We start from the raw sequence: 17,004 nt of genomic DNA, 5'->3' as shown, positions 1-17,004 counted from the left end.
TCTTATTCACTTTGTACTTAAGCCTAAAAAAGAGAAGTATGCCTTTAGTAACTGCGGAAAAAATAGGGGAAAAAAGTTCTGACGAGTGGACTTTTGATCAGTTTTGCAATTTTTGAGAACCTATAATGCAAAGGAAAAGGCTGTGCTACAACCACTGGATATTTCTTGGGAAAAACAGACCCTCTTGAATGTCAGATGAATCCAGATAGCAGTTTACAGGAACTCAGTCTGTCTACTGTTGCTGTACATCTGAAGGGAGCTGAAACCAACAGTATAGGAAACGAAGTCTCCATCGAAGTTACAGGATTAGCCTGTAAAAGCATAAGACAGTACCAAATGCCTTCAGAAACGTGCAGCCTGTTCAAAAATCTAGCTGATTTCCAGTCCTGTACTGTGACAGGCATGATGCCAAAATCTGCTGAGGTGACAAAAGGATTCCCTAGAGTATTCCCCTTGCTTCCATCCCAGCAAGCAAAGGTTTGGATTCAGTACTGGTATGTTTTGACATTTCCCCCCCGCCACTCAGCATTTTGCAGTAGCTCTGGTTTCTCACTTTTCTGTTCTCCTTTCACAGAAACAAGGCCAGTTTTTCAAAACTCACTTCGTTATTCTGAGCTGCTATTTTTCATTATCATCCCAGCTGTGCCTCAGCACTTCTGTAGCAGCATTCCCTGGATAACCGCCAGCGCTTGTAACTCGACCCTGCTGCATTCTGCAGGCAGGTTATGTGCTATTTTTAATTCTTGTGCTCCATTTCAGCGCTGCCGACAGTCTGCGCCTCGCAGCCTAAGGCCAGCCTGCGTGTTACAGCAAGGCCGAGGTATTCCTCACAGCGGAAAGTAAATAAAGCTGTCGATTATTTTAAGAAACGGCTGATGTCCAACCCACGCGTGATACCGACGCGTTCCGCGCATGTCACTCGGGGCGGGAGCGGCCGCTTCCACCCTCCTGTGCGTGGGGAGACCCCCCCGGGCTCCGCCGTGCCCACAGGGCCCGGCCAACGGCCGCCCGCCCGGCGCCCTCCCGCCCGCCCCCCGGGGCCGCCATGTTCCCGCTGCCGTTCCCTCACGCCTCGGCCATCTCCGCGCCTCCAGAGCCTTTTTCTTTGCCGACCCCCTCCCGCCCGGGCCTCCTCGCCGGTGCAGCCGCCCTCACGGGACGCTCGCCCCCCGCCCAGGCAGCGCCGGCCGCCCTCAGCCCCGCTCGCCGCCGCCGCCCCCTCCCCAGGGCGGCCCTCGGCGCCCCTGACTGAGGCGCTCAGGCGCCAACGGCGCATGCGCAGCCGCCCGACCCCGCGAGCCCCTTCCCCACCGGTAGCGCCGAGGCGCGCCTTCGAACGGCCCGCTTCGCGCATGCGCACAAGGCACTCCGGGCAGGCCGGGTGTAAGCGCCCGTCCTCTGGGCGCCACAACGAGCTGTACGCATGCTCTCGCCCCGCGGCTTCGCCGAGCGCTCTGCGCATGCTCCGTGCCAGGAGCAAGGCGGGCGGGCGCGCGTCGCGCATGCTCAGTCCCACGCCCACGCCTTATCGCCGGGCGGTGCCCGCTCTGCGCCTGCTCAGTGCGGCCCCGGTCAGCGGCGGAGGGGGTTGTGCGCCTGCGCAGTGCCCGCCGTCGGGGCGGGGGCGCAGGCGCGCTGGGGCCGCGCAGCCGGTGATGGCGGCCGTGGCGGAGTTGGGGGGTGCGGGCCCATGAGGCGGCCCAGGCCCCGAGCACCCAGCGCAGCCAGGAAGGGGCGGCGGCGCCGCGGCTCGCACCCGCGCCATGGCGGGCGTCTTCGACATCGACCTGGACCAGCCGGAGGACGCGGGCTCGGACGAGGAGCTGGAGGAGGGGGTGAGAGGGGGGAGCCGGCGCGACGCGGCAGGGAGCGGGAGGCCCGAGGGGAGGCGGCCCGGCCCGCGCTGGGGGCATCCCGGCGGCGGCCGAGCGGCCCGGCGGGGGTGCTGCGGCGGCGGCGGGGCGGGCGGCGGGCGAGGCGGAGCGCAGGTGAGGGGCCGCGCCCGCGCCCTGCCCGGGGAGAGCCGCCCCGGCGGCGGCGGGAGCTGCGCGCCGGGCCCGGCCTCGTCGCGCCCGGGAGGCGGCCCGAGGGGCTCCGCTCCGATCCGGAGAAAGCGGCGGTGCGCCCGGAGCCGGGGGCGGGTCTCGGGCCCGGCCGGCTGGTTGGGGCCGCGCCAAAGTCGCGGGAGCTTTTTCCCGGGGAAGTTTTGCGTCGGGTTGCCGAGCACGAGTGCCGCAGCGCGTTGTTTTTTTTTTTTTTTTTTTTTTTTTTTCTCCGTGTCACATGTTTTAACGTCAGTGCAGAAATGCTGATCTTTTCTGGAACGGTAGAGAGTCGCTGCTCTAGCGCCAAAATTAAAAGCGAAGCTTTAAAGTGCTGCGTTGGGCGTCTGTCCGGACCAGCGTGCATCTCCATCGCATGCTGCTGCAAACGGTTCCCCGTGCCATCTGCAGTTTGTCGTTTTGTAACGCTCGCCTAGAGTCTGTTAAGGCCTGGGGGGAGTTCTATTACAGGAGCTCTGTTTATGTTTTTCTAGTGCTAATGTTGCTTTTTTATAGCGTTTTGTATATTAAACATTTGCTGCTGCTGAAACTGCTGCTGCATTTATTTTTGTTTGCTGTTTAAATACGTTCTTGGAGTCTTTGAGCTAACCAGAAACTCTGTACCACAGTTGGAATATCCACACTGCATGTAAACTGTAGAGATATTCTTACTGTTTGACAAGGGGAGGCTTGAACCCTTCTCAAGCTGCAGGAAAAAGTGCTGTCTGTCACCTAATTAATCAATAAAGGCCTTGGCTTAAAAAAACAAAAGAATGTGGCTTGCATCACACTGTGAATGTTGCCAAGGACAGGTTCTGAGGAGGGTGACAAGAAAGTTGAATTTGTTCTTGCTCATGTTGCAGTAACTCGGTCTCAGGGAACAATTAAAAATTAAAAAATTCATCGCTTATTGTGGATTTAAAAAAATTGCTATGACCGAAGTTTTCATGGCAGAACTGTGGACACGAATACGCACTGGCAACCTGATTTGTTTTTCAGGTGCCTTTTGGCAAACAGATAAAGGAGGATGAGAATGGACTTGAAATTAAACTAGAACTGAAGAGCAGGGAATGGTAGAGCAGGAAAGAAGGGGAAGTGTCAGGAAAGTGTGAGGGGAAAAGTGTTTAACTGGAAGTTATCTCTAGGCGTTGTGCGTGTCATGCAGGGGTCAGAAAGGCATTGCAGGCAGAGTAGTGAGATCACTGAACTGGGAGGGAGGTGTAAAGTCTGGAGTATTGTTCAATCTCTGTGGTGCTGATCCCTGTTACTTCACAGAAGGTGTAAGCCCAGTAGGAGCAAGAACAGATCAGCTGTAGTTTCGAAGAGGCACGGCCGTTCTGGAAATCTGAAGAAGCAGTTAAACGGAGAGTTTACTCATAAGCCACACGGTTGTTTGAGTTAATGATTACGGTGAAAAAAACAGCCTTAATTTTTGTGATTGCAATAAATGAAACAGTAAGTGAAGGACTGCTAGGTTTCCAGCAAGAACACTGCTGCGTTTCTTGGTTTTGTGACATGAGAAAAAATCCTGAAAATCGAGGAGTGGTATCTAAAGTGAGTGTTGTCCAAGTTAATACCATCGCTCCCAGGGCACGAGCAGCAAGTGTGAACTTTGCCAGAACCATTGGGTAACTTGAGGGGTTGTTCTAGGAATGAGATGGGTGTTTATTCTCCGTGTTTGTTTGACTTTTTTTTTTTTTTAATTCATTTGTTGGCATCTAACAGTAGGGTCAAGGGCAGCTTTACTGAGTGTTATTGTGAAACAGATGTCAGTGGGCTGGATTTCGCTAATAAATGTTATCCAGAGGCCAGGAGCTAGCAACTCTCTGACCTGGAAACAAACTTGAACTTTCAGACTCCATAATTGCTCGTGGTAGTAGGTGGAACTAGGGAGTTACACTCCCCTCTAAGATGGCCCACCAAAATAAACCAGCCTCTGTAAACTTTAGGTGGTTTAGAAGCCATTGAAGGTTTCTGTTTTTCTTGGGTTAGTGTTTTTCTTCTATGATCCTTAACAATGCACTCCTCAGCTTGGTCTGCTTTTTGCAGACCTCTGGATTTTTATTGTTTTTTGCTCTTCTGGTTCTCTGAATTTCACGCGTCACTCAATAAATTGGTATTCAGTGCGTAGATTTCAGGCTGTTTCTCACTAACTAGTAGCTGTTATTTTATGTACATGTTTTTTAAAATGTTAAGATATAGTGTAAAGCTTATTAGGAGCTTGCCCATTAAATTCTATTTGTGTTCATTCCAGCTGTCTCCTTGGTTTGCTCTTCTTTTGCCATGTAGAGCCACAATCGTAGGGAAGTATTATCTTGCATAAGGGATCAAGTTGAAAATTCTTTGAAAAGAAAATTCCATTTCAAAATTGAACTACATTCTTTAACGGCCACTAGTTGTGATGTTGAAGTGCTTGAGCCTTCTTTAGTAATGTTTGCATGCATTAATCTATCTGATTATTGGTCAGAAAAGATATTTAACATCAAAATAAAGCTTAATTCTTTCATTACCACTGGGATTTGATTATTATCAATATAGACTAATAAAACCTTATCAGTAGATTGTTTCTAGTGGGTGTGAATCCCAGTTGATCCATTCACATCATCTTTACTATTGTTCTAAGTGGCATAAACTGTAATAGGGTTTTTAAATTCACATGTAAGAACAACTGTAAAAAAAATAAAAATAATGCAGTACCTTAACCTTTTACAAATTCACCTGGGGGTGCGTGAAATTGTTACCTCAGTATTAAGTGATTGAATAGCAATGCAGTGAGGTGAAACATGTCACCATTTGAGATATGTGGAACTACTGCAAATCTTGCACAGAATTTTGTAGATCTCTTATCTTCTGCTGATAGTTTATTATTCCTGACCTTTAGGCTTATTTAATTATATAAGGTAATTATATATATATATAACCGTTATATATATATTTATATAATTTAAGAAGTTGTAAAACATGTCAGTGAATCTATTTTTAATGCTGATTTTTTTCTTTTGTTATAATTAATCTTCCTTCTACCCGTCCGCAGGGTCAATTAAGTGAGAGCATGGACCATGGAGGAGTTGGCCAATATGACCTGTAAGTTGCTGCTCGAAAATGTTCTGTATCATTCATGCCAACTACATAGAACTTCTAATTTTGTTACACTGTTAAGTTAAATAGAAAATTTTGTCACTCTTGTTCAATTTTGAGTTGTTTCTAGTCGTTTCCCTCTTTCTTCACGTTAAAATTTGTGGATTGTATCTTGAAATAAAATAATAATAATAATAAAAAATTCTGGCGAAACTTGCTGTTGTCTTTTAATCCTTGTTTCTCCTAACATTATCTATTGTACTTACACAATATTTATAATATCAGTGTAACGCACTGTCTGCAGAACGCTGCATTTTCTGTGCATTTTGTAAGGGCTCCAGGTGCAGGTTTGCCCAGCAGGCTAAAGCAGATGAGAACGGAGAAGTTATGAAGTTCAGCAGGCAGCTGCCTGTAGCATAACCTGGTTTGTAGGTTCCCAGATGGTTTCAGTGTACCATGCTGTGAGAAGAACACAGCCATAGTTCAAACAGCTCAGTTACGTTTACTTCAGCAGCATCAGTGTTAGTCTTTTGCAGAACTGCAGCATAATTTTGAAGCATCATTAAACCATGGATGAGTCTTTTTTGGTGCCATGGTGACAGTTGTGAGACTTCTTTTGTTACAATCTCTTCTGCGAGAGGCACTGGCACAGGTTGCCCAGAGAAGCTGCGGCTGCCCCATCCCTGGAAGTGTTCAAGGCCAGGTTGGATGGGGCTTTGGGCAACCTGCTGTAGTGGAGGGTGTCCCTGTCCATGGCAGGGGGGTTGGAACTGGATGATCTTTGAGGTCCCTTCCAGCCCAAACCATTCCATGATTCTATATTTGTGTTACAGAAGTCTTACCATGGCTGTTGGGGCTGCTGAATGTGATCTGAAACTTAAACACACCTTACAGCCTTGCTTTTAATTGAGGTCTTCTAGGAGTATTTAAGTCAGTTTGAGACTTTGAGTCTTTTAGACTTAATTCCAGTGTAATACAGAGATGTATTAAGCATTAAACTGAAGGAATCTGAAGGAAATATTAATACTGTAAATCCTCAAAATTTGCAGGTAGTCTTTTCTGTGCAACTTACTGCTTTGCACACATCTAAATAAAATTTCGGATGCTGAGAATTCTTCAGATCTTCAAAGCATTCAGTTATGTCAGATATACCCTGTGCTTTTCAGAAAGTAATGTGCTTGCTTACTCTCATTTGATCATTTTCGAGTATCAGGTAGTCTTATATTCTTGTTTCGGTTTTATCCAGTGGCATGGAACATTGTGAAAAATTTGAGATTTCAGAAACTAGTGTAAACAGAGGTCCAGAAAAGATCCGACCAGAGTGCTTTGAGTTACTGCGCGTACTTGGCAAAGGTGGCTATGGAAAGGTAAGGAACTCTTTTCTGCAGGAGTAAATCCCTTACGCTGAAGGCGGGTAAAGTGCTCGCTTGCTGCCTTTGGCAAGGTCTAATCTTCCCATCCTGTTTTCTGAAAAGTCCATTCTAGCAGAAGGTAATCTCAGGGCTGCGGAGGCTGGTGCCACGGGACCGAGGTCCCTGGCAGAGCCTCACCAGCCAGTGGCATCAGGAAATGCCCCAGACTGGTTCTGGCTCAAATCACCAGCTCTGCTCCTTCCGGCAGTGTTGCAGTTTGTAGGTGATCTCGTCTCTCTTTCCGAGAATTTTGTTGTTAACAGGACGGCTAATGTGGTCATGATCCGTGATTGCTCTTGTTTTGGTGTCGTATAGGTGTTTCAAGTACGAAAAGTAACTGGAGCGAACACTGGGAAAATATTTGCCATGAAAGTTCTTAAAAAGGTAACCTGAACCTTCACGCTTCACTGCTGTCTGAATGGAAAAAAGTCTGTCCCTCCCGTCAACTGTTACAATTACATAATTATAGAATATACCTAAAATTAAACTTTATCTGTGATTATACAGTTGTTATCCAGGTACAGTTGGAATTATCGTTGGTTTGGTCTTTAACTGAATTGTTCTGTCTGTGTAGTTCTTAGCAGCTAATTTAAATAGCTGAGGAGGGTCCTTCCAACCTAAGTTATTGTATGAGTCTATGAAATAAAGAATTAAATTTCAGCAAGAAACTTATTATTTTTATATATATATATAGTGGTGATATTTTCTTTTTTATTATGATGTTGCTGAGTCATACGTAGTGCTTTGATTTAGTAAACTCAGAATGGAACTATACCAAAGTCTGCCTTGTTCAGCACGTTCTTGTGCTCACATATCTCTGCTTTGTGTAGGCAATGATTGTAAGGAATGCAAAGGATACGGCTCATACAAAAGCAGAGCGGAATATACTGGAGGAGGTGAAACATCCCTTCATCGTAGACTTAATTTATGCCTTTCAGACTGGTGGAAAACTCTACCTCATCCTTGAGTATCTCAGTGGTCAGTATATGAAATTCTGTGACCTGCTTCTTGGTGTCTTATGTGATTGAGAATTTGGGTTTCTTAACACTGCTTGAAAATGCTAGCCAGCTATTGGCGTGGTGTCTTAAAAAAATGTAAAATCCATCAGTATTAAGAACACACAGACTAACATAAATAAACCTATTTCAATAAAATAAAATAGAAACATAAAATAAAAATGAATAAACATTTTTCAGGACAGTACAGGAGAGGAAGATTTTTTTAATACCTTTTCTGCCCTCAGGCTTGTAATTCCTGTTTGTTACACTTGGATCCCGTGCAGTTGTACGGAGAACCTGAGGTTTTAGTCCATGCAGGTTTTTTGTGGAACAAGAAAATGTTATCTTACGGACAGATTAGAAACAGGGACAGGGAAACAGACACAGATTAGAAGCAATTTACTCAAGCTGTAACAACAGGAAAAAACAGGGACAGGAACACTGTTATTTTTTTTCAGCGTGCTGTTTTGATTTCTTTTGGCATTTCTTTAGTTGCTAGAATTCCGAGAATAACAGAATAGTAAGTTCTCAGTTGTTTTTTGTGCAACAGCTTTCGCTGCAGCAGGACAGAATACCTGTTGCTTATAGTTTTTCTAGAAAATAGACTTTTGACTGACTAAAAATGGTAGAATGCACTTCAATAGAGTATAATCTTTTTCTCATGACAGGAGGAGAACTATTTATGCAGTTAGAGAGAGAAGGGATATTTATGGAAGACACAGCTTGGTAAGTGAAACTGTTGTGGTAAATTAATACGTTTGGGTGGAGTTTTTTCTGAGTGCTTAAATGGTATATTCTGACTTGAAAAAGAAAACTACTCGTTTGTGCCATAGTCTAGTGAACAGAGCAGTTAACTGGGGTTGGGGAAGATGTACGTGCTCCATACTTACCACTTTGTGCCGGTCTTACTACAGAAGAGGGTCTGTTGCTGGTTGCTGAGCGAGGCTGTGTTCCATAGGGTTGTGATAAAGGAGGTGTTTTGGGTGTTGGGAAAAACGACTGTGAAAGACTTGCTGTAAATGCAATATTTTTTTGTTGTTGTTCTTGATCCACACACAATTTTACCAGCTAGTTACAGAACTTCCAAGTCACCGCAGTTCATCTTGGAGTGTGTATGCCTTTTGGCAAACCAACCTCAAAGGCATTTTGTTTCTCTCCTTTATTCCTTCCTGCACTTCTAATGATACTTTCACAGAATCATAGAACCGTTGCTACATACTTAATAGTCTTAGTGCTTAAGATGGTTTGTGTGATGGAGTATGGCTAATTTCGTGGCATATGTTTCCTTTCAGCTTTTACTTGGCAGAAATCTCAATGGCACTGGGGCACTTGCATCAAAAAGGAATCATCTATCGTGACCTGAAGCCAGAAAATATCATGCTTAATCATCAAGGTAGAAATATAGTAACAGTTATGTTGCCAGTCATTTGAAAAAAATTCTTCAAAGGTCACAACACTTCACTCCTACGTGAATTTCCTTAGAACAGTGGCATGTTCACTGTCGCTCTTGGTGTCACTGAAGAATTGCCAGAGTTAATTGCTTGCCCTTAAACACAGCTTCTTCAGATTTAGTAGTCCACAGCAAGCTCCCAAGTTCCTTGTGTATAGACACAGGCGTTTTTTTAATGACTGACTTGCTACTCTGCAGCCCTGGCACTTTCCTTCTCCCGAATCAGTGCAGAGTACATGAAGATCGGTGTCTTCGGTGTAGTACCGGTGACGTTTTAGTCAGTGGGGATGACCGAAGATGTTAGGAAGGGCAGTTTAGGCAGGATGCCAAATCACCTGTAGCTGAAATGACTTACCTAGCTGTTGATGCTCTACCTGACAGTAGCAGCAATTCCTGAACGCAGTTACGTTGACTGTATGCCGCTGATTACTCTGGCAATCTGTACAATCCAGTATTTCCATGTTATCTGAAACAACTTGGTGTAAGTCTTTGTACTGAATTATTCAGGGAACTTTACAATTTGTTGAAGGTTGTTCTCTGAACTTTGAAGCAAACAGGAGAATTCCATAGCCTGCTTTCTTACCCGAATGATGCTCCACAATCTCGATGTTTAAATACATTTCTCTATATGTGAATAAGTTTTGGTAGTTTGTCTTGTTTCTCTTCACCAAGTGGCAACACGTTCTTATGCAGGTATAATGCAGAGGTTTTATCTGTAAGCGTGATTACCTCATTCTATTTTATAGCTGTATTGCTTTGTCAGGCCATTGAAGATAGCTGGAAGTAGTTCAGAGTTATTCCATATCCATGTTAAAAAAAAAAAAAAATCCTATTTTTTTAAATGTTACTTATGCAAATGTCAGAATTCTGGCAAGTCTTAAATTTTATATATTTATTTTCAGGTCATGTAAAATTGACTGACTTCGGATTATGTAAAGAATCTATTCATGATGGAACAGTCACACACACATTCTGTGGAACAATTGAATACATGTGAGCTGCATGATGAAATAGAAAAGTATTACTCTGGTCTGGGGGTAATAGCTGAATTTTGCATTTTTTTAACTGATGGTTTATATGTTCAGTCACTTGTGGAAATTTTACTTGATAAATGTGGTTTTGTTTGAAAACTAGTAGTGAAAATTAGTATTAAATCTTGTTAAAATACTTTCATATTTCCAATTTTTCTCTTACAGGGCCCCTGAAATCTTGATGAGGAGTGGGCATAATCGTGCTGTGGACTGGTGGAGTTTGGGGGCATTAATGTATGACATGCTGACTGGAGCAGTAGGTGCACAGTTACAATTGCATGTATTTCTCCTCCTAGCTTTGTAGTTACCTGTGTTCTAATCCAGATGCATGTGTGAATACCTCTATGTTTGTATAGACTGCAAGTAAGAAATGTAACTAAAGTACAACTGTACTTATGTCGACTACAGTCACGAGCTGCTCTCATCCGAACAGTTATTCGGAAGTCCCACTTGCTGTAATTTTATCTGCTTTATAAATCACTGAAGTGAGTTCTGTGTACACAAATAAGAGACCTGAACAAGTCCTATTTTTCCTCCCATTACAATGGTGCTTTCTAGCCTCCTTTCACTGGGGAGAACAGAAAGAAAACAATTGACAAGATTCTCAAGTGTAAACTCAACTTGCCTCCCTACCTCACACAAGAAGCCAGAGATCTGCTTAAAAAGGTAGAATTTCAATGAATGTCAGTACTACATGTCTATGTAGAAAATAGAAATGCGATGGTACAACTATGGCTATGCAGTTTTGTTTTTGCGTGGTACAGAAAGTGATTTTCCTTGAAGATGCAATTGTTTTCTAACAAATTAAGATTTTTCTGATTGTTCTGTGTTCATTCTGCACGATATTTATTTGAATCATGATTCATGTCAGAACTAGTCTAGTCATAACAGGAGAACTAATACTGATGTTATTTCTCTTTAAGCTGCTAAAAAGAAATGCTGCCTCACGCCTAGGAGCTGGTCCTGGAGATGCTGGAGAAGTTCAGGTAACTTTTACTTAACTCAGGAATTCCTAAATTACTTCACTGAAGATAAGAGCTTTGAGGGTACATCAAGGAGGGAGAGCATGTCTGTCTGAAAGTGTAATGAGCAAAAAGGCAGCCACACAGGACAACTGGTCAAAATTTGATTGCTTTAAAGCTTAACAAAAGCAGCTGTCTACCTATGTGATGATTTTGAAAATAACATTTATTCTTTAGCTTTGTTTTCCAGTAGATCTTTTCTACTAGTTGCACAATGTTAATTGTCCAGTCAGCCACGTAAGAGCGATGATACTCCAGCAGCCTCACGAAAACTTGCCAGCCCTTGCACTAAGTGCAGCTTTTTCCAGGGAAAAGTGGTGTTAGTTTGCATTCAGTGTTGCTTAGTTAAAAGTTAAGGTAGAGGCCTAGTTCCTACTGCTTTCAGCTTGACCTTTTTTTTTTTGTGGTGAGATTAACAGCGTACTAGAGAGTCCTTGTTATTCCACAGTTCTGATAATTTGTCATTAATACAGTGTTTTGTCATTATTTTTAGATGTCTAAATTTTGAAGCTGAAAAACGTAGAGATATTTTGCATGTAAACTGGCTGGTTTCTTACACTTTCGAGGAAAACGTGATAGGGACGTGTGATAGGAACGTGTGTTGTCTGACGTGGAGTACGGTATCCATTTTGAGCTCTTCCAGCTGCTCTGATGGAGTGCTGCAGAATACATTACACAAGACCGATACGTGGTTTTGGAAAGAAAGATACCACGGAGAGAGTCTGAAGAGAACATGCTTATTAATTGTTAAATTTCCATGATTTATACCCAGAAGGTGGATTATGACTCTGTGCTCTTGCTAACTCTTGTAGGCTCACCCGTTCTTCAGACACATTAACTGGGATGAGCTGTTGGCACGAAAGGTGGAACCTCCTTTTAAACCCTTATTGGTACGTACTCAGAATGGTGTGAGATGTTCCATGTATGCCTTTAGGAATCTAAAACTTAGAAATGTTCACTCTTATAAACTGGAGTGCCATTAATTTTTTTGGTGCTTTGAATAGTTAAATACATCAACTTAGGTTCCTGGTTCTCAGATTCACTCTTGTCAAATTAAAGAAAGAAACTACCTGATGCAGAGGTGTTTTTTTTTTCCCGAGAACTGATGCTGTATCAACATTTTAAAAAAACCTCTTTATTTTAAGTCCCCATACAGTATGAAATACTGGCTGTCGTGAGTGTGCTGTTCTGTCTTACTACTCTTTGGTCACGGTACTCATCTGTCACTGGAATAGGACCTCACTTTTTTTATGTGAGAAGGTGGCAAAAATCAGCCAAGAGCTAATTTATTCTTCTATTGAGACTCCTGGAGGAAGAAAGTTCTGCTTCAGTTTTAATTCCTCCTGCTTCTAATCTGTAGGTTAAACAGACTTGCAAGTGCAATTATCTCTGAGTTTTTGCTTCTGAACATTATACAGTAAGTCAGTACTTGGTCGAAACTAAGATGATAAATAGTTGCTAAGCAAAAGTAAATTAAGTGACCTAATTAAGCATTTTGTATGTTTGCTTATTAATATTTGCAATGCATCTTATGCATTATAGGCAGTAATTGAAGTTTACCTCAAACCAATGATGTGATGAATAAGCTTCTATTATCCTGTCTTGTATTTTGCTGGTGTGAGGTGTCTGTTTTTTTCCCTCTGGGTACAATTAGCTACAGCAGCAATGGATATTGCCACCCCAGTAGTTCCTGACTACTAAAAATCTCACTTTAAACTGACTTAGGCCTCACTAATTTTGAACACACTACAGCGTGGGGACTCAGAGCTTTTTGCCCTTCACCATTTTGAGTGAAATTCAGAATCATAGAATCAATCATAGATTGAAATTCAGAATGACCCAAGCCTGGTATTTCCAAATGAATCATCTGAAGATAGTTCTGGCGTTTTCTGTTACCAGCAAATTTTATGAAAGTTACTTGTACAAACGAGCTGGTTTTTGGAAATGTGCTTCCATGGTTGCATGAAGGCCTGCACGAATGAATACAGACTTTTTCAGTTATGCTTAGGAATGAGAGAGGAGGGATCTTGGAATGATGTCTGTTGTTCTTGAACTGAATTGAACAATATTCATCAGAGTCACTTATTTCAGAGTTGTCATCTGTCCCTCACAGTATAAACACTTCTGTATCTGCAAAAATGGGATGAAATTATCTGGAGAGGCTTCCAAAAGCTAATAGTTGCAACTGTTCTGTACTGGTTGTGACAAGGGCTAAAACTGCAAGAAACTGGCATTGTATTTCTAAAAGTTTTTGTTTGTAATTTGAGAGTATTTTTTTTAAAGGCATCTTTTTAATTTGTGTTCCTTTTTGATCCATAATTTTTGCCCCTCCCCCTTGCCTTTATTTCTCAGTGTCAGTGCCCATAGTGACCTCCCACTGGCAGCGACAGGATTCCGACATCACTCCAGGGTTTTACTACAGCAGAGCTCTGCCAAAAACCTATGGAATGAACTCCATCCAGAGGCTACACTGATCACCGCTAAGCCATTTGGTTGATATCTGTAATATAAACCCTTAATCATTTTGTTTTTGCAAAGCAATCTGAAGAGGATGTGAGCCAGTTTGATTCAAAGTTTACACGTCAGACACCTGTCGATAGCCCAGATGACTCTACTCTCAGTGAAAGTGCCAACCAGGTCTTTCTGGTAAGTGAGCCAGGGACAAGCGTGTAACTGGGAGAGGTATGTTGTGTTACCTGGAAACAGCAGGGCATTTCAGGTAAATTAATTCTATGGAATCGTACCACTCGATGCTGGAAGCAAACTATCGTCATTTTAAACATACATTCTGCAAGGGGTTTGAAACGTTTAAGGGCTTTGAAAATACTTAAGTTTGATTATTGCTGACGTTTTCTTGATATATATAACAGCCAACAAACGTTGCTTGCTTTCTGAAATGTCAGCATTCTAATTCATTGCTGCATTATGAACCCTGGACATGTGGCTGCTTTCACAGTCATGCAGAGAGAACAATGTCCATTCTGTAGATCAAAATTAAACTGAGCATGCCTGTGGGAATCTGTGATCTGAGCAGAAATATCTGGGGTGTGCAGGCACCCAGGTGAGGAACTCCCGAAAGTCCTGCCGTTTGCTTCAGGAAGTGAGTAGAAGTTCGTATGTCTGCGTTTACTGTCCTTTTTATAATTTTCATTTACTATTTCATGCCAGTCGTAACTGCACAAGTGCTCATGAATGTGAATGTTGCCTGTAAGTGACAGTGGATTCATTCCTGTTTTGCAGGGTTTTACGTATGTGGCTCCATCTGTACTTGAAAGTGTAAAAGAGAAATTTTCTTTTGAACCAAAAATACGATCACCTCGCAGATTCATAGGTAGCCCTAGGACACCAGTCAGGTATCTTTTTTTTTTCCTTTTTCTGTAATAGACTTTTTGGCAAGTAGTTGAAATAGATCTACACTAGAAATATAAAAATGTGGCCTTTCTTCTCAGTAAGCCCATCGCTTCCATTAGAAGTGCAGCATCGATCCTGTTTTACAAACCGCATTATTAGAGACAGATAAATCTGTGGTGTTTGGCAGCACAAGTAGTACTAATTCGCTTGCTACTCAACGCTGATGCAGCCTCACAGTCTGGTGAATTTGGTGCACCATTCCTCTAGAACGGTTTCAGAACATCTTAAGTACTTATGTGCTGCTAAAGAATCATATTAGTACAGAAAATTCCTTCTGCAATCATCTAGAAAGATATCCTGACTACTCTAATGAGAGGATTTTACTTTACAAGAGACCATGGTAGAAGCTAGACAAGGAAACTCTCTCAAACTTCTGGAAGTGGAAGGAAGAATTATAAATGGTTCTCAATAGGCATTTGAGTTCAGCTTCCTGCACAGTAAAGGACATACCTTGGTGCTGTGTATATCTTTATCTCTGATTTATTTTTTTTTTATTTCTTGTTTTAAAGCCCTGTAAAGTTTTCCCCTGGGGAATTCTGGGGAAGAGGTGCTTCTGCCAGCGCATCAAATACTCAGACACCTGTGGAATATCCAATGGAGACAAGTGGAATAGAACAAATGGATGTGACAGTCTGTGGAGAGGCCTCAGCACCACTTCCAATCCGGCAACCAAACTCTGGGCCATATAAAAAACAAGCTTTTCCCATGATATCCAAACGACCAGAGCACTTGCGCATGAATCTATGACGACACAATTTTTTTAAGCCTTTGAAGGTGGAAAACAAAGAACGGACATAAGCCCCTTGCAGTTGAAATACGAGGGCTTGTATGGTTTACTTTTAAAAAGTGACAGTATCAAAGAGTCAGTCATTGCACAGAGTGACTTGGAAAGCAAAGAAAAATGGATTTTTTTTCTGTCAATCAATGGTGCATAAAAAACTTTAGCAAATGGTATTGCAGAACTCTAGGCACATCATCTAACTGATTCGCAGTGACATCTTCTCACCTTATCAAGGATTTTTCAGCTTGGTAGCTTGAAACTGACAGTATTAAGGGTCAGGATGTTGCTTCAGAATCACTGGTCTAGTCGTGGATGTGTCAAGGAGGGTTAGCCCTTTCACTAGGCAACGTCTGAAATGCCTGTCTGCTTGCGTCTGAGGAATAATTAGCATGCAAGCTTGGTTAAGCTGTTTCCTACAATGGGGTGGAATCAAAGGTGAACGATAAAATAATTGGTGTTTCACATTCAAAACGGAATGAGTTTTTTATATATATAAAAAAAATATATATATTTTTCAATAGATTTTTTGATTCAGCTCATTATGGAAAGTATCCCAAAATGAAAAATGCAAAATAATTGGTTGCTGTGAAGAAAGTTAAAGGCTCTAGTTCTGATTCTTCTCCTCGTGAAACAACAAATCCATAAGTGAATCACTCGAGTTACCAGCTTGGCAATGTGGGGTGGGAGAGAACTATTTCCCTTGCTTACCCAGCTGAAATCCCTGTTCCTGCAAAGACAAATGGATCTAATCAAATGGCAATGCTGCTATGTTCTAGGCTTAACTGGAAGCCATGGGCTCACAGACACGTCCTGCTTATTTCATCCTTGTCCTCAGCAGACATTTCACTGGGAAATATCACTTTTGTATACGCTAGTCACTTAGGCGGAGAGAGCTCAACACGTTCAGGTTCTTACCCATGTAAAAGGTCAGGAGAAACTGCATCAGAGTACAAGGTCAGTAGAAACATAGGAAATACCAGAGGAAACATATCCAAATTCTACATAGTGTAAGGAAATAAGCCTTTTTATAACAAGTGGGTAAGAATTTGAGGATTATTATTTTTTTTTAAATACAATTTTGCTTATGGGAGTTTCCTACCATTACACATTTCTAAATTTATCAACTTTTTTTTTCTGTGCTGGGGCAATAAATTTGCTGATTGTATGAGAAAAAGTGTTAAACGGCCTTTCAGTGAATGTCTTCCACAGTGGGTCAGAACTTTAGCAACTTAATTTAGGAAACATGTTCTAAGGACACTATTTATGTTTTTGAAATCGTCACAATCTGTACAAACGACTTACAGGTACAAAGAATAAAATAAAGGTATCTTTACCTTACTTAAATACTTCCTGCCTTAAAGAAAGCATTTCCATGAACATAGCTGGTGAAAGGGTTAATATCTGCAGAGCTTTACACTAGTTAGAGTGTGTATGGTGTGTGCGTGTGTGTGTAGATGATCATGCAACTGCATACAAGTCCTGTCACTTTTTGCCTGCCGCACATCGCGTTATCTTTAGTCAGACTGTGCAAGGTCTACTTCTAGTGTTTCACAACAGGAGGGATTTTTTTTATAGATTCTGCTTCCTCTGTGTATACTGAATCTTTTTGAGCCATAGGATCCAAGCCATAAAACTCTCGAGGCATGCTGAATCCAATCAGAGTGCTGTTTCCTAAAATTTGCGAGTCAGAAGGATTCATCGCTACTTTGTTGATACTAACAAAGAGCCAAGAAAAAAGATGGTTATGATTGAGCAAAAATTGGTTTTGTTTTTTTTTTT

General features: G+C 42.4%; 1 protein-coding gene across 7 annotated transcripts; it reads left to right on the top strand.

Moving 5' to 3' along the window:
• The first annotated feature begins 1,744 nt into the window (after positions 1 to 1,744).
• RPS6KB1 (ribosomal protein S6 kinase B1) lies at positions 1,745 to 17,001 on the top strand. 7 transcript variants are annotated; one of them, XM_086624609.1, is made up of 16 exons: positions 1,745 to 1,835; positions 5,077 to 5,126; positions 6,367 to 6,487; positions 6,596 to 6,751; positions 6,848 to 6,916; positions 7,363 to 7,510; positions 8,199 to 8,256; positions 8,823 to 8,923; positions 9,883 to 9,973; positions 10,177 to 10,267; positions 10,570 to 10,677; positions 10,935 to 10,997; positions 11,846 to 11,923; positions 13,572 to 13,679; positions 14,274 to 14,386; positions 14,954 to 17,001. In XM_086624609.1, the coding sequence occupies exons 1-16, from the start codon at positions 1,764 to 1,766 to the stop codon at positions 15,189 to 15,191; spliced, it is 1,665 nt and encodes a 554-aa protein (XP_086480735.1). In that variant the 5' UTR covers positions 1,745 to 1,763; the 3' UTR covers positions 15,192 to 17,001. The 7 variants fall into 7 exon arrangements, with proteins under 7 accessions (XP_086480735.1, XP_086480736.1, XP_086480737.1 ...); XM_086624615.1 differs by lacking the exon at positions 1,745 to 1,835 and adding an exon at positions 4,253 to 4,327; XM_086624610.1 differs by lacking the exon at positions 6,596 to 6,751.
• The last annotated feature ends 3 nt before the right edge of the window (positions 17,002 to 17,004 follow it).

Source organism: Tauraco erythrolophus, chromosome 21 (genome assembly GCF_009769465.1).
Source record: "Tauraco erythrolophus isolate bTauEry1 chromosome 21, bTauEry1.pri, whole genome shotgun sequence".
Lineage (NCBI taxonomy): Eukaryota > Metazoa > Chordata > Aves > Musophagiformes > Musophagidae > Tauraco > Tauraco erythrolophus.
The sequence above is the reverse complement of the archived record's forward strand: the minus strand, read 5'-3'. Positions and strand labels throughout refer to the sequence as shown.